The sequence below is a fragment of the Cetorhinus maximus genome, chromosome 16, assembly GCF_964194155.1.
Source record: "Cetorhinus maximus chromosome 16, sCetMax3.hap1.1, whole genome shotgun sequence".
NCBI lineage: Eukaryota > Metazoa > Chordata > Chondrichthyes > Lamniformes > Cetorhinidae > Cetorhinus > Cetorhinus maximus.
Genome location: NC_135894.1, coordinates 67,983,971 through 68,009,958, shown reverse-complemented (window position 1 = coordinate 68,009,958; position 25,988 = coordinate 67,983,971). Strand labels below are relative to the sequence as shown.

The 25,988-nt window shown below is 42.8% G+C and overlaps 1 protein-coding gene across 1 annotated transcript in view; it reads right to left on the bottom strand.

Annotated features, from left to right (window-relative positions):
- The window catches only part of cfap91 (cilia and flagella associated protein 91), a 95,165-nt gene extending 89,243 nt beyond the window's left edge, over positions 1-5,922 (bottom strand). Inside the window, exon 1 of the mRNA XM_078559968.1 lies at positions 5,769-5,922. Coding sequence (XP_078416094.1) covers positions 5,769-5,844 — 76 coding nt within the window. The 5' untranslated portion in view covers positions 5,845-5,922. The remainder of the gene's footprint in view (positions 1-5,768) is intronic.
- Positions 5,923-25,988: the final 20,066 nt, after the last annotated feature.

Sequence of the window (25,988 nt, the reverse complement as noted above, 5' to 3'; positions counted from 1 at the left end):
CCGCTCTTGGGTCTGTTCAGTGAAGAAAAAGCTCTCTCCCCCATTGCTTCTGCACAAATTCAAAAGATGGGTTCTAATTTTATCAGCATACGAATACACTTTTGTGCACAGACCAGGGATGCATATAGCCAATGCTGATGCCTTAAGTCACCTTCCTTTGCAGGAGAGCAATGAACATGCCCCAATTCCCCAAGAGATCGTATTAACGATGAATTTTCTAGATTCCTCGCCAGTCTGCAAGAGGCAGATAAGAGACTGGATGAATCATGATCTTGAGTGAGAGACCAAGTGTTGAAAGGATGGTCCCAGGGACCAGTCCCTGATGAATTGAAGCCATTCTTCACTCAAAGGAATAAACTGAGCCATCAGGATGGTATCCTGTTATGGGGTACGTGAGTAGTTGTTCCTTCACAAGGAAGGGAACCACTCTTGGTAGAGTTGCACAGCGCACATCCAGGAATCTCAAGAATGAAGATGATCATGCAAAGTTATATTTGGTGGCCGGTCATGGACAGTGATATTGAGAAGGTAGTTAAACATTGTATACAATGCCAACAACTACAGAAGTTACCTGTTGTGGCCCCACTGCACCTGTGGGAATGGCCTGGTAGGCCCTGGGTGAGACTGCACATGGATTACATTGGTCCTTTTCTAGGCACCATGTTCCTACTAACAATTGACCACATTCCAAATGGCTAGATGTGTACGAGGTTAGGTTGCCAATATCATGTCCAACTATAGAAAAGTTACACCAGAGCTTTTCTATACATGGATTGTCAGAAGTAATTGTCTCTGACAATGGTATTGCGTTTACTAGCCCCGAATTTCAAAGATTTGTGAGCCTAAATCGTATCAAACATGTAAAGACGGCACCATATCATCCGTCGTCTAACGGATTAGCTGAGAGCAGTACAGGCTTTTAAAGCTGGGATGAAAAAATTATCAGGAGGATCAATGGAGACTAAACTTTTACGTTTCCTGTTTCACTGTAGAACAAACCCCCACACTACTACAGGTTCAACACCTTCAGAGTTACTTATGAAGTGATGCCTTCCAGTGAGATTCAGCCTGGTACTTCCCAATTTGGAGGGGAAGGTGGAGAAAAGTCAAGGGAGTCAAAAGGCTCTCGTGATTTGCATAGTCGTGAGCAAGAATTTACTGTTGGTGAAGCAGTATATGTACGAAACTTCGGTGGTGGATTGAGTTGGTTACCTGCTGTAATGGTTTCTGTGACCGGACCCTTCACGTACCACATAGAAGTGGAGGGCCGGATCACCTGAAAACATGTGCATCATTTGAGAAGAAGGGAGATACCCCAAGAAAATGATGTTTTACCTGTAACCATTGTAGAAACTGTGGTCCCTGTTGAAATTGTTCAGCCATGGGTGGACATACTAGATGTCTCTGTCGGAGTAGATAACAATGAACTGCCTGTGGCTAAAGAGGTACCTGATGTTGCTGCAGTTCCAGATAACGTGGATCCAGTAAGAGATTCGAAAGTCGTGGAGCCTGGATCCGGAAACCACCTGACAGACTGAACTTATAATTCCATGACCCTTGTATATATTTGTAATGCCATGAAGGTAGAGTTCTTGTAAATACAAACTGTACAAAAAATTTAAAGGGGGAGGGATGTTGTAATTGTAGCTTTAAGGAACGTAATGATTGTAGTTTTAAGACTTATTGTGTTGTATAGTATCACGCGACAGTATGAACGAATCAGCCCTAAGCGCGGTGAACCTTAGAGTGGGAGTTCTTCTTCTAGTTGTGGAGCTTAATGGAAGCATGTAACTGCTGCTGCAGCCTGTAAATAAAGTTTGATGTTTCTAATGAGAAACCTGTCTGGAAAATCAAGTCCACAGCAGTGTCTCCTTGGCTGCTCGCAAAAGGCAAGGTACTGATCGTCACCAACCAGTCCATATTTGCAAAACTCAAAACACAGTGTCCAACATTAGATGGGATTCCACGGTTGGACAACATTTGCTAAACAATCCTGACTGTTCTAAGAATTACGCTGACAACCAATTTAAGATTATCAGTCAGACTCACAGTGTGGGCACACTTATGTGTGCTAGAAGCTACATATATTAATACACAGAACCCTGTTCTTTGCAAGCAGAAAGAACACGTACACACATTGCGCCTCTTTCAACTGAACAGAACAGGCAACAGCCATGCCCTGGTTTATTCCCCAGGGCAATGCCTTGACCAATCAGAGAGTCAACCTGTTTGGTCTGAATTTAAACAAAGCTCAGCATTTAAAAGTCAGTCATCAGTTAACTGGTACATTCTCCGTGGTAATGTCCTACCAATCAGAGTCCACTTGCTAACCAATCAGCATTCTCATCTCGTGAAATATAAATTGTTGTTCCCTTTGCATTTTGTATTTTTGCTGATGTCCTGATTAGTGCAAGGCAAAAAGCTTCAGCGTCTCTTTTTTCAGCAATTTATTTTTATTATTCGTTATCTGGGCCTGGGCATGCTGGCATGACCACATTTATTGTCTCTCAGCTGTTACCCTAAAAACAATTGAGAAACCTGCTACAACACCTCAAAGGTCCTCCATAAAAGTCAAACATAGTATGGGGTGGGAGTTATGGGGTGGTAGTTTACCTTTTCTGAAAATCATTATTGATCCAATTGTGTTTTTACAATAATCTGACAGGTTTCATGGTAATAAAAACAGACAATGCTGGAAATACTCAGCAAGTCTGGCAGTATCTGTGGAAAGTGAAACACAATTAATCTTTCAGGTCTGTGACCTTTCATCAGAGCTCTCCAGATGCTGCCAGACCTGCTCTGTATTTCCAGCATTTTTCTGTTTCAATTTCAGATTCCCAGCATCCAGTGTTTAGCTTTTGCATTAAGATTTTATGGTGAATTTTTTTTATGCTACCCCATAAAATTCCAAATTTATTGAATGCAATTTCACAACTGGCCACTGTGAGATTTGAAATCACAACCTTTGGTTTACTATTTCAATACCATAAGTACTACACTTCAGGGCAATGATCACTGGTAATGATAGAAAGGCTGAAACAAAAATGCAATTACTACACTTTTAAATTGTACAAATAAATGAGCAAATAAATGAACAGAATAGATTTTCCAGAATATCTCAAATATAAGCAAAATACCATGGATCATTATGTTTAAATACCAATGTACTATCAAACACAGTTACTAATTGAGGTGCAATGCCACTGAATGATGTGTTCAAAAACAATGTGCTTGCCTTGTACCTCCACCAAATGGCTTGCAGTGGTTCAAGAAGGCAGCTAACCACCACTTTCTCAAGGGCAATTAGAGATGGGCAATAAATGCTGGCCTTAGTGATGAATGGATAAAATAAATAAAAAAAACATAAATAAATAACTAAAGAAATGGTCGGATACTAAGAAGTGCAGAGGAACAGAGGGACCTTGGACTATGTGTCCACAAATTTGTGAAAGCAGGAGGACAAAAGGATAAGGTGGTTAAGAAGGCATTACAAAAGGCTTTCCTTTATTAGCCACAGCATAGAACATAAGAGAAGTTATGCTAGAACTTCAGAAAACACTAGTTAAGCCACAGCTAAAGTAGCAGGTACAGCGCAGGTCACCACATTACAGGAAAAATATGATCACTCTAGATAGGGTACAGAGGAGATTTACCAGGATGTTGCTGGGAATGGAGAATTTTAGCTAAGGGAAAATTGGACAGGCTGGGGTTGTTTTGCCCTCCCAATAACAGAGGAGAATTGTTTACTTTGTATCTTCACTCACTTTAGTTCCCTGTGGGAGAGTGTTGGAAGGATTAGCAGGCTAATTATCAACTTGCTTGAACCGCTTCACAAACTCTCCTTTTGTAGTCAATAAGTCCTGGAGAGGGACTTGAACTCAGAGCTTCAGGGAAGGGGAGCTACCTGCTGAGCTGCAAGATCTAGCAGTGGAGAACTAACTGAGATGTATGAAATTAAGAGGTGCCTAAATAAAGTGGATAGGCAGGACCTATTTTCCTTGGTTGAGAGGTCCATAACCAGGGGCATAGATTTAAAGTAAATGGCAGAAGGATTAGAGGAGAGTTGAGGAGAAATCTATTCACCTGATGTGTATTGGGGCTCCAGAACTCACTACCTGAAAGGCAGGTGGAGGTCAAAACCCTTATCATATTTAAAAAGCACTTGGATACACACTTGAAGTGCAGTAACCTACAAGGTTACCGACCAAGAGCTGGAAAGTGGGATTAGGCTGGAAAGCTCTTATTTGGCTGGCACAGACATGATGCAGTGAATGGCCTCCTTTTATGCCATAAAATATTTATGAAAACAATAGTACTTCTTAAAAAGATATAGTTTCAATGTATTGTTATTTTTCCTCAGGGAAGCATTTTTAAAATGTATGTTGAATTATCTATGCTCAAACCAAATACTCCTGCTTTAATGCACCTGGGAAAAGTGACAGATACAGCACTGAACTTAACTATTCAGTCACTACACCACCTGCTGCCATGAAAACTTGTCAAAATACAAAAATCCCTTCAACCTATTAACATTCAAAATGGCCATCTGTACTAATAATATTTTATAATGAGCATTAGATTTTGTTTTTAAAATAGTATTGTCACTCCAATTTATATAGATGCAGTTCCTGTAACATCAGACTGTGCTACTTGTGACAGCTGCTGAGCAATTTTTCCATTTTGTTTTTATCCATATTTTTAACAATTTAAATGAGAAAACTGAACAGAGGTAAAATTGATTGTATGATAACACAATTGTGTCAATGACTACATCATTGAAACATCCCTTGTTTATTAACAATTTGTAAACACAGACTACAGCACTGCAAATTTTACTGTCAAGGATAGCGAACTGAAGCACAAAACATCTTTTAGAAAATTATGTTTGTTTTCTTTAAAACTTATTTTTTCACAGGGTGTGGGCTGGCTAGGCCAGCATTTATTACTCATCCCTAATTGCCCTCGAGAAGGTGGTGACTAATTGACAATTAAATTATCACAGTGGTGAAGTTGGTATTTTCCTGATGTATGAGAAACTATATAGAAAAAACACAAATCTAGTAAGTTTCCCCCAATGGATCTGTGAGGAAATGCCTTGGTAGAGCTCCACAGACACCAGGCTGGTCCCAGCTCCAATCCCTGCCCTGTACTGAATTTGCTAATCTCAGTTAGAATGGAAGCAGTACAACTGGCCTCGGTACCATTAAAAAGAGGAGAAATCGATCAGGGTTGTTGCTCCTTTTAGTGTTGAACAGTATGCACGGTTTTAAAAGCAGGACCTAAAAGATCTCTCGATTACTCCCAGTGCCAAGCTGTTCAGAATAGAAATAGGGGATCTGGCAAGTTGACGTATGGCAAGAGATATGGTGCAGGAGGGCTTCAGATTCCTGGGACATTGGGACCAGTTCACGGGCGGGACCTGGTTCAAGATGGATTAAATATCAGGGACTGCGTATCGGATACTGCCCGATTTGCGCCCTCATCCGAGACGAATCTCTCTGTCCAGGGGAGGCGGCATTAGATTCAGCTGCATAGCCAAACAGCTCGCCAATGTACACTGCCTGGATTCACACATCAGAAAGGGCCATTTGGACGATGCACTGGAGGGTGCACGGTAACGAAAGGAGAATGAAAATTGCAGCAAATCAATGAGGGACAAGAAGAGTGTTTTTTAAAAAAAGTTAAAAGAAACCGTACAAAACGACAAAGGAAGATATCTGGAGAGGAGTCTAACAGCAGGCAGTACCGCAATAGTGAGGCTGCTTTACCATAGATGTAGTCAAGGGCTCGCTCCGGTTTGAATCGCTGCTTCGCCTGCAGACTCTGAGTGACAGTGAAACTCATGCTGCTGCACTTTGAAAGACCGCGAATTACCCCGCCAAGCGTTATTGATTGCAATTCATCCGTTTAAATGCCCCCTTTTTTTTTCCGCAGAAGGGATCCGTTCAGCAGCAAACTTGTTTGTAGCGTACGGGTAACCATAGCAACAGGCGCAGCAAAGGAGAGTGGAGAGGATAGGCCCAGAGTGGGTGAGAACATCCACACACACCGCCACCTAGCCACCAGTATGTTTACAGCAACACTTTTCAGAGAAAGGGAGTTAGGAATTTCTAATAATAATAAACTTGTTCAATTAATGTCACCCCACCAATCAATCTTTTAAGAGAAAATTATTCTGTTTCTAATTTTTTTCCTTGATCTGAAACTTGAGGGAAGGGGTCATCACAAGGGATTTTGTGGAATATTTATCTACTGGTTAACTGGTCAGTGCATCAGCCAGGGGCAGGAAAGCGGCATTTATTTTATCCATTTCTTTTGAAAATTTTAGTATATCAGTTATAAAAATATTGAACGAGGGTAATAGGGTCGTCGACAACCTTTGGGTGTTGGCCACTGTAGTCTCCCGAAACTGAGCATCGATCTTCCTGCCACTGCTGCTAGCAGACCGGGAGTTCACGTTGGCGCTGGACTAGCGTTACTGTGATTGAGGAAATGTCAGATCTGTTACAATGCAACTTTGTTACCTTTGACATGCCAATAGAGCATCTCCACAGTAAAAAAGGGAAATACAATGGCCTGGATTTTACAGTCAGTGGCAAAGCAACGCCGCTTGCTGCTGAATTTGAAGTAAACCGCCCATAATGAGTTAGTAATCTCTGTAGCGTGGACATCCCCTTTTCCCCACAGCAGTTTAAATCTGGCGCTAAGTCAAGGAGGTCTCCATCCGTCCAGAAGTAATAATGTCAGCAAGCAGGGGACGCAATCACAGTAAAATGCACTGAATCCCTTAACTCTTCATATAAATATTCAGATAGCGAAATAAGTGATTGTGCACTAAGGTATACACTAAAATATAATAAACTATATATTTATTTTGAAAAATTTTGTCCAAATGGAGAAATTTGACATTACACAAATACTTTCAAAAGCGTGACAAATATGTAATGATTTATTTGACATTGTAATATATCAGCATATGTTATTTTGATTGTTCCTCGATGCGATTTTATTGGTTTGGATATTATTTCCATGTCCAGCGTTTATCTGTACATGTAGTGATTAATAGTATCATAAATAAGTGGAAACAGAACTTGTCAAAATCAGAAAATGCTGGAAGAAAATCAGCATCTGTGGAGAGAGAAACAGAGAAGAGTCATATTGTACTCGAAACACTAATTCTTTCTCTCTCCACAGATGCTGCCAGGTCTGCTGAGCTTTTCTAGCATTTCCTGTTTTTATTTCAGATTTCCAGCATCTGCAGTATTTTGCTTTTATTATACTTGTCAGAATCAAATATTTTTGACTAATAACCAAAAAGAGAATTCACTTCAATGTAACCTTATTTTACCTATTACTTTTCAAAAAAATCAAATTTTACAGAGTTTGTGAAAAAAATGTTAATATCTAAACAAAGACATACAGTTGTATTGCTACTGCAGGATTATTTAATTTTAAATGTGGCAGTGACTTGAAGATGGACTTAAATTCCAGCGGTCAGTTCCACAGTGATCCTGATAATACCCAAGGCTCACTGAACTAACCTATTTCAGTCTCTCTCCTTGGATTTCAAAAAGGATGTTTTCAGCCATGGATCAATCAGGTAACCACAAGGTCCCCTAAATATCTCAAGTGAAGTGAATTGTTCAAACCATATCTACAAGAACTATATTTTCTTTTAAAATTTGGAAGGACATTGTATTATTTGGACACTTGGGAACTGACCTGGATTTATTTTAAGACTAAGGTCATAAATTCACCATGGATTGTGGGTAAGAAATCACATGGTGTCAGCTAAAGGACCAGCATAGCAATTCTGGAGGAGAGCTATTTGTTTATTTGAACTGCAATCACTTTAATTGATGGAAAAAAGACGGCTTTAAACGCAAAGGCCTGGTGATTTACTGGAAGTCACCTGATGGAGGAGATTTAGGTTTTGAACCTGTTATCTGAAACCAGCTGGGAATGAAATGAGAAGGGGAAAAGTTGCCCAGATTGCAATATTCTTGCCTTGCTTGAAATACAGTGCTTATTTGTATCCAGCTAGGAATCCTCATCTCAGGGGAACTTGTATGTATTTGGAAACCCGAGAGGCTGAGATTAGAAGGACTGATCAGGCTCTATTTTCCTCCATGCTCAAGCCTCGTTGATGAGAATCTTCAGACATTACTGGGACTAGCGATCCGTCCTCGCACAAGGGAGCACCAAATCGATAGCGTCAAAACCCTGTGAGCTTTAGCATTTTAATTTTTTTTCTTCAACTGCCCATTTCTGCAGTTATTTGTTTGTCCTTTGTGTGTGTGTGTGTGTGTGTGCGTATGCGCACTGGGGAATTTTAAAAGGGATAAATAGTGTTAGTGAATAGATTGTTTAAGTAAGTTATATTGGTATTTGAAGGTGCTAGAAATGAATTTTAGCTTTAAAGTTTAAGTTTGATTTGTATTTCTGTATCTGTGTTAAAAAAGGTCAAATTGAGTTTTAGTTTCACTTTAAAAAGGTGCTTGCATCTCTAATGAGGAGTTTTACGACTGCTAAAGAAAAGGTAAACAAACAAGGGTAGAAGAATTGGACTGTTGCCTAGCAACAGGGGGCCAGAGAGGCAGGTCCTTCCACAGATACACACAGAAGAGAACCATCAGTTTTGATTTGGAAGCTGTGGAGTTCAGTTGGTTTGCAGAGAGCTGTGAAGCAGAAGCAACCTAGAAGGGGACAGATAGCCAGTACCAAGCTAAGGAAAACCCCCAAAACTCCAGGGGAGTGGAAGAGGGGAAAGTCCAAAGAAAGCCTTCTAGTCAAAGGAAGAACAGGAACCTGGAAAAGATCCTGTTAAGTGAAGTTAAGAGTGAGGGGCAGAGAGAAAGGCTCAAAGCTTCAGATTTGATAAAAGCCATAAAAAGCAGATTTAAAGCGAGAACAGCTTGCAAGAGGCAAAAAGGCCCAAAGAGACAACTGAAGGTCTGTATCTCTTTGTTATTGGCATGTGAAGCAATGGTACTGTTGACGGCTGAGTTGATGAGAGACCGTGGTTGGAAGAAAGCTTGAATACATGTGGTGACCCGGGGAAAGGAACATCGGAAGGAGAGTTCGAAACCATGGAGGTGAACCCCTGTGGAAGACATCTCAAAGAAAGCATTGGTTTGGGAGAGATTCCAAAGCAAGTTCTTGGAGAATGGAGATTGGAAACCCTCAGGTGAAAGACGGAGTTCAGTGAGACTGGTTGGCTCACAAGCGTCTGGAGGGAGTTGAGAAGAGATCCATAGCATCTGGTTGAGGTGGCATCTGTCACTTGGGAAAAGATTTTCCACCCGTTGGGGGGGAAGTGCGGTAGCAGGCGAGGGCGGGCGCGCCTCTGATCGGCGCCCCCGATCGAGCGTGCGCCACCATTTTACGTTGGCGGGACAATTAAGACCCAGTCCGCCAGGAAGCCCTATGTGCTCCCTGTGTGAGCAGTGGGGGGGTTCCCTCAGCAGGGAGTGCACTCTTTCACACATGCGCATGAAAGAGTGCACGGATCTCCCTGAGGCTAAGTGCTGCCTCAGGGAGATCGGCTCAGAATTAAAATTTTTAATAGAAATGATAAAAAAATTTCCCTGACATGTCCCCTCATGTGACACTGTCACATGAGTTGGGACATGTCCATAACTTTTATTGAAAGATTTGATAAAAGTTTAAATACCCTCATGAAACCTCATCCCGCCCGTGGATGAGGTTTCATGCTTTTTCCAAAGCCCGCCAGGGCTCTCAGCTTGCCCGCCAACCTTAAGGTTGGACGGGCAGGTGCATTAATGACCTTAGTTTGTTTTTCAATGGCCTCAATAGGCTGTTGACAGGTCGGCGGGCACGCAGCTGACTCGGCAGTGCCTCCGCCGACCTGAAAATGGAAATGACGTGGGGTGACGTTGGGAGTTCCACCTGACATCATCCTGCATCATTTTACGTGTCGGTGAGCAGGCTCCACCGCCGCTCGCCGACCGGTAGATCCTGCCCTTGGCTTCAGAGTGTGGTGTGTCTGACCACAGGGTACCTATTAGGTTACATGGACTGCATATTTACTGTGAACATCAAAGTATAAGATAGCTTTTGTAACAAATCTGTATATATCTGTAAAGGTATAGTTGTGAGCGTAGGACTATTGTAATATAATTAATCTTTTCTTGTTGAATAAATGTTTTATTCTTTTGTTAAAAGTGCATTAGCTGACTCTGTTGACTCTGCTCAGTAGCCCTCTCCATGTATCTAAACAAACAAATAAAAGTTAGGATCTATCAAGCTGCGTTCCACTCTGGGATCAGTCTTGTCCAGGGATAACCTCAGCTTGGGATCATAGCAACGTGGGGGCTCTTGTGGGATTTTGAAACCCAAACAGCGGGTGATTGGACGTGGAATAATAATTGGTCTAGGATTAGAAACCCTTGAACATTGGTGGGATCTGTGAATCCTTTTAACGAGTACATGGAGATACTGAGGTACTGGATATAGGAATTGGAGTTGCTGTGAGATATATTATACGAGTTGGAATTCGAAATGGCTTTGGAAGTTGCTAAGACTTTTTTTACAGATGGAAGATGTAACCCTGATTAATTTTACAGAAATTAACCAAGAGTAAGCTAATGGAATTGGTGGATAAGCTACAGTTAGAATTACCCAAAGGGGAGAGGAAAGTAGACATAGTTGGGATAATAGCACAGCATATAAAACTGGAAGGGATACTAGAGAGCCACGTTCTCTAGGGAGTGAGTCACAGCTGGAGGTAGTGAGACTTCAGTTACAAATGAAGAAACTTGAACTGGAGTAAAAAGGAAAAAGACAGAGAATTGGAATTGAAAAGGCTAGAGGCAAAAGAAAAGGAAAGTGAAAAGGCATTTCAAAGTGGACAGGCAGTAGAAAGAAAGGAAGCTGGAACTAGAATTTCAGGCAAGGGAGAAGGATTAAGAAAGAGCGGCAAGGGAAAGAGAGAAGGAATGAGAAAGGGAATACCAACTTCAAAGGCTGGAAGTTAAAATTCTGATGATGAAAAAAACTTCACCCTAAAACCTAGTGGTGAGATGTTTAGGTTTGTGCAAGTTCTCCCAAAGTTTGAGGAAAGGGATGTAGGGGCATTCTTTATTTCATTTGAAAAGGTAGCTAAGCAAATGAAGTGGCCAAAAGAAATCTGGACATTACTGTTGCAGAGTAGGTTGGTAGGTAGAGCTCATGAGGTTTATGCTTCATTTTCAGAAGAGGTATCGGTGGATTATGATGTAGTAAAAAAAGGCTATTCTGAGTTCATATGAGTTAGTCCCTGAGGCATATAGGCAGAAATTTCAAAATATACGGAAACAGTCTGGGCAGATGTTTATTGAGTTTGAAAGGGTAAAGCAATGTAATTTTGACCGTTGGATAAGGGCATTAAAGGTAGAGACGATGTATGAAACTCTTAGAGAAATAATTCTCTTGGAAGAATTTAAAGATTCACTTCCCCTTGTTATTAGAACCCATGTTGAAGACCAAAAGGTTAAAACAGCTAGACAGGCACTGGAGATGGCTGATGATTATGAACGGGTCCATAAATCTAAACCCTTTTATTGTCATCCTCATAAACCCAAGGATAGAAGATGGGCAGGTGAAAGGAAGGTAAGTAGCCAGGGAAGAGAAGGGACAGTTGGGAATTCTCAGGAAATTTCTCCTCAGACCAGAAAGGAAGGTACTGAGAGTGGAAGCGAGATTCGAAAGCCTGTTTTCATTGTAACAAGGTGGGGAACGTTAGGGCAGATTGCTGGAGATTAAATGGTAGCCCTATTGCAGTAGCAGGAATGCCAAAGGAATCCTCAGGAAAGGTTGCATCAGAAAGGAAATGGTTGTTAAAACTAGCAGTAATACAGGTGAAACGTGTTCCCTCAGAACATACAGGAAAGGGGGATATGGTTTAAGGTAGTCCAGAGAATTCTTCTTTGATTACTGGTGAAGGAAGTCAGGCTATTAGAGGTTCTGGATGTTTTGTGTCGAAGGGAGAAGTGTTCCCTTACTCCTCCAACAAAATAAGTAAACAGATTAAAATTTTGAGAGATACAGGGGCAGATCAATCATTGATGGTGCTGATGATACAATTTGTATTCCAGGTAGTTTTATGAAGAAAAAATATTAATAAGCAGTATTAATGGAATTTATGAACCTGTTTCTTTGTGGAAAGTTAACTTACAAAGTCATTTTGTAAATGGAATTGTTACAGCGTGAATTATTCCTAAATCATCTATTGAAGGGGTGGATTTTATTCTGGGTAATGATTTGGCTAGTGGAGACAGTAATGTGGCAACAACTGTATTGCAGCAGGTGGTTGATCATGCTGATCTGAACCAACTTCAGAAAACTACTGTGGCCAAAAATGAAATAATTATTGCAGATAACAAGCCATTGAAGGAAAACCTGATTAATGTAGAGAATCAACTTTCAAGTATGAAAGAGGAGTTTGCTAATGAAAAGAGAGAATCGGTGAGAACAATTGAGAATCAGTCACAGAAAGTAGAATACTTGACTGAAGATTGAAATGCCTAAATGATAAACTTGTAGAAGCAAATTTAACAAAGGTCAATCTTTAGTTAAAACTTGATGAACTTGAAGCATCAGTAGATGCTATAAAATATCATGGAAAGTGCCTTGAACAAGAAAAGGAATTATTGGTAAATCAGAATATTTGGTTGAATGCAGAATTAAAAACCAAAACTAATTAACAGTTAGAACATTGTCATGAAAAGAGCAATGAGATTCTTGAACTGCAGTGAAATCTGGAGAAGATGAAGAGGAAGATGTGTGGTATGGAGTGTTACAGTTTCAAAGTTGTTCCTGTGAATAAAAACTCTCTGTTGAATTGTGGTTCAGTTAAGCAAAGAACTGATCCAAGTAAAATTACTGATATATCAGCCTCAGTAATGGACAATATGAAAACAACTGAAGTGTATGCAGAATGGAAATCAAGAATTGCCAACAAAAAGGACTGAAAGTACAAAATGACTCTTCCAAGTCAATGACCAGAGACACTGATTTGCTTGCTGGTGCTAATATACAAAATACAACAGTTGGAATCCAGGCAAATGGACAGTTTGCAAAAGACCATGCAAAACCTGGAAAGGAATGGAACTATATAGTTCATGGATAATGCAAAAGAATTGAAGGGTTGGAACAAACTATGAAACTACACAGGGAGACTATAATTGACACTGCTCAAAAAAAAATGGAAAAGACCAGCTCGAAATGGGATCTGGAGAAACAACAATGTCAGAAAAAGTTTAAAGATCAAACCAAGCAGGAATACAAAACCCTTTTGTATGAACATAAGCATCTCAATGACATCCTTGAAATGGCAAAAAGAGATTTTGATCAGAGAAGAAATGAGATGTTAACTCACAAAAATACCATTTTAACTTTGTTAAATTGAAATGAGAATTTACCACACTTGAGTTTGGAAAATGAGCTTGAAGACGGAATTACGCCTACAGCAAACGAAAAGGACAATTTGGCTGTAGATTTAAATTAAACATTCTTTGCTGAGTTACAGACTGGGAATAAGAGGCAAAAGAAACATAGAAGTTGAGTTATGATAATGCTATGATGTATAAATTCTGCTAATCTTATTACATTTATAGACTTTGTTTCAGTATGTTTTTGTAATTGTACAATATGATGTATAGTTGTGACACAAGATGGAAAATGTATTTGTATAATAGATAATAAGCTATTGTTAGAGGTATATGATATTAAGTTTGTGTGAGGAGGATGTAAGGCCATTGTAAAGAAGCCTTCACTGTTGTGAAGCTTTCTTTCCTCCAAAGGGATTGGATAGTGTAAGGAAATAGAGATAGTTTAAGTAAGTTATATTGGTATTTTTAGGTGGTAGGAATGAATTTCAGCTTTAAAGTTTAAGTTTGATTTGTATTTCTGTATCTGTGTTAAGAAAAGTCATTGAGTTTTAGTTTCACTTTAAAAAGCTGCTTGCATTTCTAATTAGGAGTTTTACAACTCCTAAAGAAAAGGTAAACAAACAAGGGTAGAAGGATTGGACTGTTGCCTAGCAACAGGGGGCCAGAGAGGCAGGTCCTTCCCACAGACACACACACAGAAGAAGAGAACCATCAGTTTTTATTTGGAAGCTGTGGAGTTCAGTTGGTTTGCAGAGAGCTGTGAATTAGAAGCAGCCTAGAAGGGGTAGATAGCCAGCTCCAAGCTAAAAAAAAAAACCCAAGAATCCAGGGGAGTGGAAGAGGGGAATGTCCAAAGACCTTCTGGTCAAAGAAAGGACAGGAACCTGGAAAAGGTCCTGTTATGTGAAGTTAAGAGTGAGGGGCAGAGAAAAAGGCTCCAAGCTTTAGATTTAAAGAGACAAAAGCCGCAGAAAGCAGATTTAAAGTGAGAACAGCTTGCAAGAGGCAAGCAGTTCCAAAGAAACGGCTGAAGGTCTGTATCTCTTTGCTGTGGGCATGTGAAGCAGTGGTGTACTGTTGACGGCTGAGTCAGTGAGCGAGAGTGCATGGAAGACAGCTTGAATGCATGTGGTGACCCAGGGAAGAGGAATATCAGAAGGAGAGTTCGAAACCCTGGAGGTGATTCCCTGCGGAAGGTGTCTGAGAGAAAGCATCGGTTTGGGAAAAGATTCCAAAGCGAAGTCTTGGAGAGTGGAGATTGGAAACCCTCGTGTGAAAGACAGAGTTCAGCGAGACTGGTTGGCTCACGGTGTGACAAGAGTCTGGTGGAGTTGAGGAGAGATTCATAGCATCTGATTGAGGTGGTATCTATCACTTGGTGTTAGAATGTGGTGTATCTGACCTCAGGGTGCCTATTGGTACATGGACTGTGTACCTACTGTGAACATTAAAGTATAAGATAGCTTTTGTAACTTGTGTTACCCTTACAAATCTGTATATATCTGTAAAGGTATAGTTGTGGGTGTGGAAGTATTGTAATATAGTTCATCTTTTCTTGTTGAATAAATGTTTTCTTCTTTTGTTAAAAGCTCATCAGCTGACTCCTGTGGCTCTTTTCAGTAGCTACTTTCCACGTATTTAAACAAGCAAATAAAAGTTAAGATCTATCAAACTGGGTTCCACCCTGGGATCAGGCTTGTCTAGGGGTAACCTCAGCTAGGATCATAACAATCTTGATTTTAAAAAGAAGTTTTGTTTTATAATAAATCAATCATTCTGAGTTTATTGAAAGGAGCCTGGTTAAAGTCTCTTTTATTCTGGGTCTAACAGTAGCGAAGATAAATATTTAGCCATTTTGGTAAGCGAATTAAACATTTATACTAATGGTACGACCTATGGAGTAGTGGGGCTAGATTATCTGTGCACTCCCCTCATCCCGATTGTAACAGCATACAATTATTCCAAAACTCCTTAGATTCGGAAAAGGTCCCAGCAGATTGGAAAACCACAATATAACACCTTTGTTCAAGAAAGGGAGACAAAAAGCAGGAAACAGACCTACCAGACCAGCCATAAGGTGGGGGTGGCTTTTTAACGGCTGCAGGGCCAGGGCTTGCTTGGCGAAGGGGGAAAAGTGGCCTCAGGCAAGGGAAAAGGCTGCAGTGTAAGGGCTGTACTGGGGAAGGTTGGTATCCCAAGGTGTTGTGGGGACACATCAATGCAAGTGGCCTCAAGGTGATGAGGGCTGAGGAGGCAATCTCCAGAGGAGATGAGGCCAGATGGAGGTGTGAGGGTGTGTGTGAGAGAGCGAGTGGTGATGTCCCTTGAGCTGGCAGTGAGTGAGATGCTAGTGAATATGTGATGGCTTTGTGAGTGTGTGAGTTTAGAGGGATGAGGTTGTTGCCTGACCCTGGCGGCATAGATGAGATCACTCATCCTCTTTCTGCACTGGATGACCAACCTCTTCTGTGCAGTGTTGGCACTGACCATCACTGCCACCGCTTCCCAAGCCAGAGTGGTGAAATTGCTGGACTTCCTGCGGCCAGAGCGGGGGCGAAGGACATCACAGGGGGCCTCCAAAAGGCATTCCAGTGGCTTGTCACTGAACTCTTCCTGGCTTTCAGGGCCAAATCTTCTCTGGAGTAGTCCTGGGCTGCTAACATTGAGAACTGTGTGCGCATCTACAGTTTAGATATGGCACCGAGGAAACGATGTGCTAATGGCATGGCGGGCGATTCAGAGGCTGCCCACTCGTGAGACGACGTGTTTCCTGTGGCTGTATAATTAGTAAGGCAGGAAGAAGACAATACAGAGTTAAAAGCTGCCATTGCGGCCGGCGGGTAAAATGTCCTTCCCACCCGTTACTGCACTTAGTAGAAATCTGGGATGATTCCATCCATTATGTATTTGGATTTCCAAAAGGCATTTCTATAAGGTAACACATAAGAGGTTACTGCACAAGATAAGAGTTCACGGTGTTGGGGGTAATATATTAGCATGGATAGAGGATTGGCTAACTAGCAGGAAACAGAAAGTCAGGATAAAGGGTCACTTTCAGGTTAGCAAACTGTAACTAGTGGGATGCCAGAGGGATCAGTGCTAGGGCCTCAACTATTTATAATCTATATTAATTCCTTGGCTGAAGGCATATTGTAGCCAAATTTGCTGATGATACAAAGATAGGTAGGAAAATAAGTTATGAGGAGAACACAAAAGAGTTTGCAAAGTATTATATAGATATGTTAAGTGAGTGGGCTAATATTTGATAGATGAGTACAATGTGGAAAAGTGTAAGGTTGTCCACTTGGGCAGGAAGAAAAGAAAAGCAGAGTATTATTTAAATAGAGCCTGCATAATGCAGTGGTACAAACGGATCTAGGTGTCCTAGTGCATGAATTACAAAATGTTAGATTGTGAGTTCAGCAAATAATTAGGAAGGCAAATGGAATGATGGTCTTTATTGCAATGGGGTGGAGTATAAAAGTAGGGGAGACTTGTCACAACTGTACTGGGCATTGGTAAGACCACATTGAGTACTGCCTACAGTTTGCTCTTTTTTTCTGCATTCTTTCATGGAATGTGGGCATCACTGGCAAGTTGCCCATCCATAATCACCTTTGAACTGAGTGGCTTGCTAGGCTATTTCAGAGGGCAGTTAAGAGTCAACCACATTATTGTGGGTCTGGAGTCACATGTAGGCCAGACCAGGTAAAGACCACAGATTTCCTTCCCTAAAGGGCATTAGTGAACCAGATAGGTTTTTATGATAATCAGTGATAGTTTCATGATCACCATTACTGAGACTAGCTTTCAATTCCAAATTTTATTAATTGAATTTAAATTCCACCAATTGCCGTGGTGAGATTTGAACCCATGTTGGCTGGGCATTAGCCTGGGCCTGTGCATTACAAGTCCAATGACATTACCAGTATGCCACCATCTTCTTATTTAAAGAGAGATAAGCTTGCATTGGAGGCAGTTCATGGAAAGTTCACTAGTTTGATTCCTGGGATGAAGCGATTGTCTTATGAGGAAAGGTTAAACAGGTTCTGCCTATACTCATTGGAGCTTAGGAGAACGAGAAGTGATCTTATTGAATAAAAGATTCTTTGGGGGCTTGACAGGGTAGATGCTGAGAGGATGTTTCCCCTCATGGGGAATCTAGAACTAGGGGGTACAGTTTCAATATAAAGGCTCTCCCATTTAAGATGGAGATGAGGAGGAATTTCTTTTCTCAGAGGGTGGCTAATCTTTGGAATTCTCTATCCCAGAGACCAGTGAAGGCTGGGTTATTGAATATATTCAAGACTGAGTTATACAGATTTTTGATCAGAAAATGGAGTTAAGTCCACAATCAGATCAGCCATGATCTGAGCAGTTGAGCAAACCCGAGGGACCAGGCGGCCTACTCCTGCTCCTGCTCCTATTTTTTTATGTTCTTATGAAGTAGTGACCAACACTTTGCCTGCACGTTCAGGAAATTAAATCCTTCATGAGTTAAGTTTATGAGGATTTCAAACAGATTTATTTTATGGCTACATATTTAGCATCAATGCCATTATCCATTTTTTTTATTTGTTCATGGGAAGTGGGCGTCGCTGGCTAGGCCAGCATTTATTGCCCATCCCTAATTGCACATGAGAAGGTGGTGGTGAACTGCCTACTTGAAATATTGCAATCCATGTGGTGTAGGTAAGCCCACAGTGCTGTTAGGGAGGGAGTTCCAGGATTTTGACCCAGCGACAGTGAAGGAATGGTGATATATTTCCAAGTCAGGATGGTGTGTGGCTTGGAGGGGAACTTCCGGGTCATGGTGTTCCCATGCACCTGCTGCCCTTGTCCTTCTAAATGGTAGCAGTCCTGGGTTTTGAAGGTGCTGTCTAAGGAGCCTAATTATAACAGTTCAGCCGCTAGGAAGTTGTTGCCTCTATTTTTTGCTTTGCTGGATTCATGAAGAACTGAACAAATTCAGAGGCATTCAGAACAGTACATCATGAAATGTCTAATGCAGAAATCAAAAATTAACTGACTGGTATGACTAACGTCACCAGAGGCCACCTGGAAGCTCCTGGATGCATGAAAAATAAATGCTGCGTCACTTCCATAGACAAACAATGCAGTAATTTTGCATTTACTCAAGAAAATCAAAGCAGATTCCAGCAGCTCACAGTTCTCTGTAATGGTGTCAGAAATGCAACCTTCTCAGATGCTACAGAAAAAAAATCCAGATAAGGGTTCTCCATGGTGTGCGTACCCTACCTATGGAGCAGTTCCTCGAATGCATGATGTTGCACTCTTCTAGTTCCTATACTTTCCTTCTCTACCTAGACAGAAACAATGGAATCCCCAGAGGGAAACCCATACCATACATGCTCTACCTATCTACAGCCTTTGACAACACCTCTCCACTGTCATCCAGGTAGATGGGACTGCTTTCATGTGGTTCCATTCTTATCATCTAATTGTAGGCAGAGAATCACTTGCAATGGCTTCTCTTCCTGCCCTTGCACCATTACCTTTGGTGTCCCGCAAGGATCTATCCTATGCTCCCTCCTATTTCTCATTTACATGCTGTACATTGGTGACATCGTCCAAAGGCACAGCACTAGTTTTCACAAGTGCTCTGATGGCACCCAGCTCTAACTCACCACCACCTCCCTTGACTCTCCACTGAATTATCAGACTGCTTATCCTACATCCGTACAGGATGAACAGAAATTATCTCCAGCTAAATACTGGGAAGACTAAAGCCATTGTTTTGGTCCCTGTTCCAAACTCCATTCCCTAGCTATCGACTCCATCCCTCTTCCTGGCAACAGTCTTGAGATTGTCAGTCTGAATGCAACCTTGGTATCACATTTGAACCCGAGTTCAGCTTTGACCTCACATTGCATCATCGCTAAGACCGCCTATTTCCATTTCAGTAACATTACTCAACTTTGTCTGTCTCAGCTCACTTTCTGCTGAAATCTTAATCCATGCCTTTGTTTCCTCTAGACTCAAATATTCCAATATACTCCTTGCTGGTCTTCCACATTCTACACTCTTGTAAACTTGAGGTCATTCAAAACTCTGCTGCCAGTATTTTAACTCACACCAAGTCTTGTTCCCCCATCACTCTTGTGCTCACTGACCGACATTGGCTCTTGATCAACATCTTGATTTTTACAATTTTCATCCTTGCTTTCAAATTCCTTCATGACCTAGTCCCTCCCTACCTCTGTAATCTCCTCAGTCCCACAGGCCTCTGAGATATCTGTGCTCCTCCAATTCTGACCTCATGAGTATTCCCAATTTTAATTGCTTCATTATTGGAGGCTGTGCTTTCAGTTGCCTAGACCTCAAGCTCTGGAATTCCCTCTCTAACCTCTGCTTCTCTATCTCACTTTGCTCCTTTAAGACACTCTTTGACCAAGTTTTGGTCATTTGGTCTAATATCTCCTTATATGGCTTGGTGTCATACTTCATTTTATAATACTCCCGTGAAGCACCCTAGGATGTTTCATTACGTTAAAGGCATTATATAAATATGTTGTTGGAAAATTAACATTTTCATTATGTCAATAACAACTTTCTTTGAAAATGACTTAAGGTCTAATTCAAAACATTTACGTCTTACATTATTTTGATGCTTCTATATTAAAAAAAGGCAAATTACCTTCGTTGCTTCTATTAATGGTTCCAGGTCGAGGGGGAGGGGTTAGTCTCAACCCTCTATCTATAGACAGCAGTCGATAGGAATTGCCAAACTGGGTACTGGTATGCCCTGAATTCATCTGAATATCTATAAATAGCCTACTTAACATTTATTAGTTGCTAAAAATGGGGATTACCAGGATGTCAAAATAAATTATTGATATGGTGGTTCTTTATGGGACCTTATGGCCATCAGTGTCTTCCTGATGACACAGTCAGGGGAAGAGCTTTGGATTTTCCACAAATAACTCATGCCCAGATAGTCAAGCTACAACCATGAATCAATGGGTTGAATTTTGCCGTCAGTGAGCAGGGGGCAGGGCCTGCTCCCCTACGCGTAAAATGACGCAGGATGATGTTGGGCGGAACCCCCAACGTCACCCCGCCCCATTTAAATTTTCAGGAAGGCGGGCCCGCAGCAAAATCAGCTGTGCGCCCGCCGACCTGGCAATGGCCAATTGAGGCCATTGACAGGATTATTGAAACAATTAAAGGCCCTGCCCGTCCAACCTTAAGGTTGGTGGGCAGGCCAGGAGCCCCGGCGGGCAATAGAAAAAACATAAAACCTCATCCACCAGTGGGATGAGGTTTCATGTAGGAATTTTAAAAGTTTAATAAAGTTTTTGTGTAATTTATGAACATGTCCCATCTCATGACATTGTCACATGAGGGGGATATGTTAAAAAAAAAATTTCTATTCTTAACGTTTTTAAAACTGTCAGCGATCTCCCTGAGGCAGTACTGAGCCTCAGGGAGATGTGCGTTCTTTCGTGTGCATGCGCGAAAGAGCGCACTCTCCTTTTTGGGGAATCCCCCCCCTGCCCGCACAGAAAGCGCATAGTGCTTCCCGGCGAACATCATGCTGGGCGGGCCTTAATTGGCCCACCCACGTAAAATAGCAGCGGGGCCCGCTTCTCTGGCGGGGATTGGCTCCCCACCTGCTGGAGATTGGGTCGGGCCCGCCCGCCCAGCAGGCAGAAAATTCTGCCCAATGTGACCAATGGTGCTTTGATGTTCAGATTTTGCAACATTGACAAAGGATCTCCAATTATTAACCAAATCATGTATTCTTTGTAGCTTACTTTCAGGGTTGAAAGCAAGGTTGCCAATATGATGCTATTCTATTTGAGATTAAAACAATATACTCTTTTTAACAAAGAAAGACTTGCATTTATATAGCATCTTTTGCCGCCATAGGATGTCTTAAAGTGCTTTCTGGCCAATTAAGTGCTTTTGAAGTGTAGTCACTGGTAGGTAACACAACAACTAAGTTAGTGCACAGCAAGCTCCTACAAACAGCAATGTAATATTGATCAATGAATTTCTTTTTGTGATGTTGACTAAGGGATAAATATTGGCCAGGATATCGGGATAACACTCCTGGTCCTTCAAATAGTGCCATGGGATCTTTTACATCCACCTGAGAGGGCACATGGGGCCTTGGTTTAATCTTTCATCCAAAAGGCTGAATTTCCAACAATACAGCACTGAGGTGGCAACTTGTGTTGAAGTCCTGGGTTGGGATTTTCCAACCCCATCGTGGCGGGACCCACCACGGGGGATGTGGTGGGTGAACCAAAAGTCCATTGACTTTCGGTGGGACCAGACATCCTGGTGGTGGGTGGGGCCAAAAAATCCCGCCCCTGGAGCAGGACTTGAATCCACAACCTTCTGACTGAGGCAAGAGTGTTCCCAATTGAGCCACAGCTGACAGTTCTTAAAATTATTTTCATTTCATTTTTATTATTTTTTAAAAGGTTAGCTTTGTTAATAAGGGACAAGTAATAACTATAGAGTTTATTTTTTCAATGTGGTTGATTTTCAAACAATACCATACAAATACAAAATATACAGATTTATTGATTCTTCATATCCATTATGGAGGATTAGGATAATTATCAGGCTTCCAGCGATCTATAGCTTCTGGCAATGAAATAAGATAAAAAGCAGATTAACAAAACCAACAAAGAACGTTTGCTTGGTAACACAGGGCAGGATTTTACCATTGGTGAGCAGGGGGCGGGGCCTGCTCGCCGACACATAAAATGACGTGGGATGACGTTGGGCGGAACTCCCGACGTCACCCCACCCCATTTACATTTTCAGGAAAGTGGGGGTGCAGCAAAATCAGCTGCGCGCCCGCCGACCTGTCAATGGCCAATTGGGGCCATTGACAGATCAATTAAAGTAATTAGAGGACCTTAAGGTTGGCGGGCAGGCCAGGAGCCTCGGCGGGAAGTAGAAAAAACATGAAACCTCATCCACAGGCAGGATGAGGTTTCATGTAGGGTTTTAAAAATTTTAATGAAGTTGTTATGGAAATTATGAACATGTCCCAATTCATGTGCCATTGCCACATGAGGGGACATGTAAGGGACATTTTTTTTTCTATTTTTAATATTTTTGCACATAGAGTCGATCTCCCTGAGGCAGCACTTAGCATCAGGGAGATGAGTGCGCTCTTTCGTGCGCATGTGTGAAAGAGTACACTCTCGATTTTAGGCATTCCCCCCTGCCCGCACAGGGAGCGCATAGCGTTTCCCTGCAGACATCACATAAAATGGCGCTGTGCCTTTGATCGGGGGCGCCGATCGGAAGCGCGCCTGCATGCGCCCGCCCATCAACTTCCCCCCCAATGGGGGGAAAATTCAGCCCATAAAGCAGAACTATAAATTGGGAATAGGGAGTAAAACTGCTTTTGAGCAGTAGCACAAAATGACTGAAAGCAAATCAACAGCCTGTTCTACACAACATTTGTTTTTCTTTTCAATTGAACACCAATTCCATCTCCACAAAGTTCAATTTTTAATTCTTTGCACTCATCAAGGCCAGTGAAGTTAGCCCCATGGATTGAAGAACATTCTCATTACAAGCACTCAGTGTCAACATCAAGGGCACCTAGGTATGGTACAGTCCAAATACACAGTAAAGCTCTTTTTAGCCAGCGGTGTGCCTTAGCTTGAACTTCAAAAGAGCACGCCTACTGAAATACTATGACATTTCCATTTCTAACACCCTATCAGTGTGAATAGAAATTAGTACTAATTAATGCCAAATTAAGGAAAGTTTTGTTTGTGGATTCAGGAACTGGGTTATAACTGTCCAAATAAAAACAGAAAGAACTAGAAAAACTCAGCCGGTCTGACATCTGTGGAGAGAGAAAGAGAATGTTTCGAGTCCAATATGACTCTTCTTTGGAGGTTCTGAAGGAGACAGGCGGAAACAAGAGCATTTATAATGGAGAACAGGGAAATGAGGGAGAAACTGAACAATTACTTTGGCTGGGATTTTCCAGTCCCAACAGCAACAGGTGTAATGCTGGTTGGGGGTGGGGCAATGCGGCAGGAGCTGAAAAATCGGTTTCCCACTGGTGTGAAGTGACAGTGTGAACATGCGCTCCTGTCCATCATGGCGGGTCACAACTCCCACCAGAAGCTGGCATGAAGCCATTTACATCCCGTTAATGGGATGCAGATGAAGCCCCAAGCAGAATTGTCCCTCCCGTCCAATTATCTGTGCCGCCAGAGGATATCACGCAGGTCCAGAACATGTCCATGGCGTGGACATGTCGGGACTCACCCGGAAGAAGGCTTGGGGCGGCTTGCAGAGAGTGGAAAATGGAAGCCTCCAGTGACCGTGTACTCTGGAACACCACGTGCAGCAGTGGATGGGCAGAATATCTCCCACCTGGATCTTAGAGCCGCTGGAGCTTCCAGAATGTGGATCTTCACGCTGCAGGAACTTCTAGGACGTGGATCTTCACACTGCAGGTGCTTCCAGGACATGGATCTTCTCGCTGCAGGAGCTTTGAGGACGTGGATCTTCGCACTGCAGGTGGTCGGTTGCATAAGGTACTTTTGGGGGGGAGGCGGCAATGGTCTTTGCTGGGGGGGGCAGGGGTTAGATGGGGAGGAGAGGAATGAAGAGGTGGGGCAGGTGTGGAGGCTTGAAGGGGGGGCAGGGAAGGTTGGGGGCATTAGGGGAAAAAGAGATGCTGTGGGGGTCGTGGAATGGGTGAGGTGGTTTATGGAGCGGGAGGGTGGAAATGGTCGTGGTGGAGTGCGGGCCGGGGTGGACCGTGGTGTGCAGGTGTGAACGGGGCATGGAGGTGGGGGGGTGTAGTGTGCAGATGTGAACGGGGAATGGGGGTGGGGGGGTGTAGTGTGCAGGTGTGAACGGGGCATGGGGATGGGGGGGGTGTAGTGTGCAGGTGTGAACGGGGCATGGGGATGGGGGAGGTGTAGTGTGCAGGTGTGAATGGGGCATGGGAGATGTTGAGCAGGTGTGAACGAGCATGGGGGGGTGTTGTGCAGGTGTGAACGGGAATGGGTGTGCAGGTATGAATGGAGCATGGGGGGGTTGTGCAGGTGTGAATGGGGCATGTGGGGCGTCATGCAGGTGTGAATGGGCATGGTGGGATGGGGGGGTTGTACAGGTGTGAATGGCATGGGGGTTGTACAGGTGTGAATGGGGCATGTGGGGCGTCATGCAAGTATGAATGGGCATGGGGGGATTGTACAGGTGTGAATGGGCATGTGGGGGTTGTGCATGTGTGAATGGGGGAATTGCGCTGGTGCTAAAGGGGATGGGGAGTTGTGCAGGTGTGAATGAGCATCGGGGGGGTTTATGCAAGTGTGAACAGGAATGGGGGGTTGTGCAAGTGTGAACGGGCAAGGGAGAGTGTGCAGGTGTGAATGGGCATGGGGGCGGTCTGCAGTGCATGTGGGGGGAGTGGGGAAAGAGGTTCAGAGGGAGGGGGTCCGTGGTGTCAACTGATGAGTCCTGGGGCGAGCATACTGAGGGAATTGTTGATAGGAAGGGATGGTGAGGGTTAAAAGGGGTGGTGGGAGCTGGTAGGTTGAGAGAGTGAAGCTCTTGCGATGACGGGTGAAGAGACACTGAGGGTTGTTGGTGTTGGAGGGGACACGGAAGTAAAATCAGATTTTGGGGTCGGCAGGAGGAGGTGGGGGCATGACTATTGTCATGGGAATGGGCTCCTCAGGAAGCTAGGGGATGTGGATATTCACTTGCACGTGACGGAGGGTGACTGTGGGGAAGTCAAAGGTCACACGAGGAGGGTCAATAGTTATGGAGGAGGGGGTGGACCACAGGGGTAGGTCGGAAGGTGTTGGCCTCTACCTGAAAATGAGACCTCTACCTGAAAACCATAGCCACTTGCAACTATCTAAATACTTGAGGTGGAGATCTGGAGATGTCGCATGGTAGTTGGGTCAGCGGGAACGGGTGGAGCGGCAGGTCAACTCAACTGGACAACTGAAGGTGAACCCCTAGCATGTAGTACTGACAATACTAAGGCATTTCAACAGGTGAGCGTGTGAAGGGCAAAGGCCCAGCATACGTGGGAGGCTTCTTACGCATGGCTTGCAAGGGCTCAGGCAAAGATCGAAAATGCTGGAAAATCTCAGCAGGTCTAACAGTATCTGTGGAGAGAAAAAAAAACAGAGTTAACGTTTCAAGTCCTTATGATTCTTCTTCAGAGCTCTGAAGAAGTCATACGGACTCGAAACGTTAACTCTGGGTTTTTTTTCTCTCCACAGATGATGTTAGACCTGCTGAGTTTTTCCAGCATTTTCTGTTTTTGTTTCAGATTTCCAGCATCCACCGTATTTTGCTTTTACCCTGGCAAAGAATCTTGCCTCACTGCACATGCATGATTCCGGGGGACACAGACCCAGCCTGGGTGTCCCCCTGAAGATGGGGTTGGGGGATAGGGGCGCACAGGTTTAATAACTATGAATAGCAATTAAACCACATCAGACCTCATTAAAGTACAAATGTAGTTATTTACAAGAGTGAAAGAACATCAACAATTATAGTGCACCCATGCAACGTCATGTGAAATCATAACTTCTTAACCTTTCGTTCCCTGTCACTTCTTCT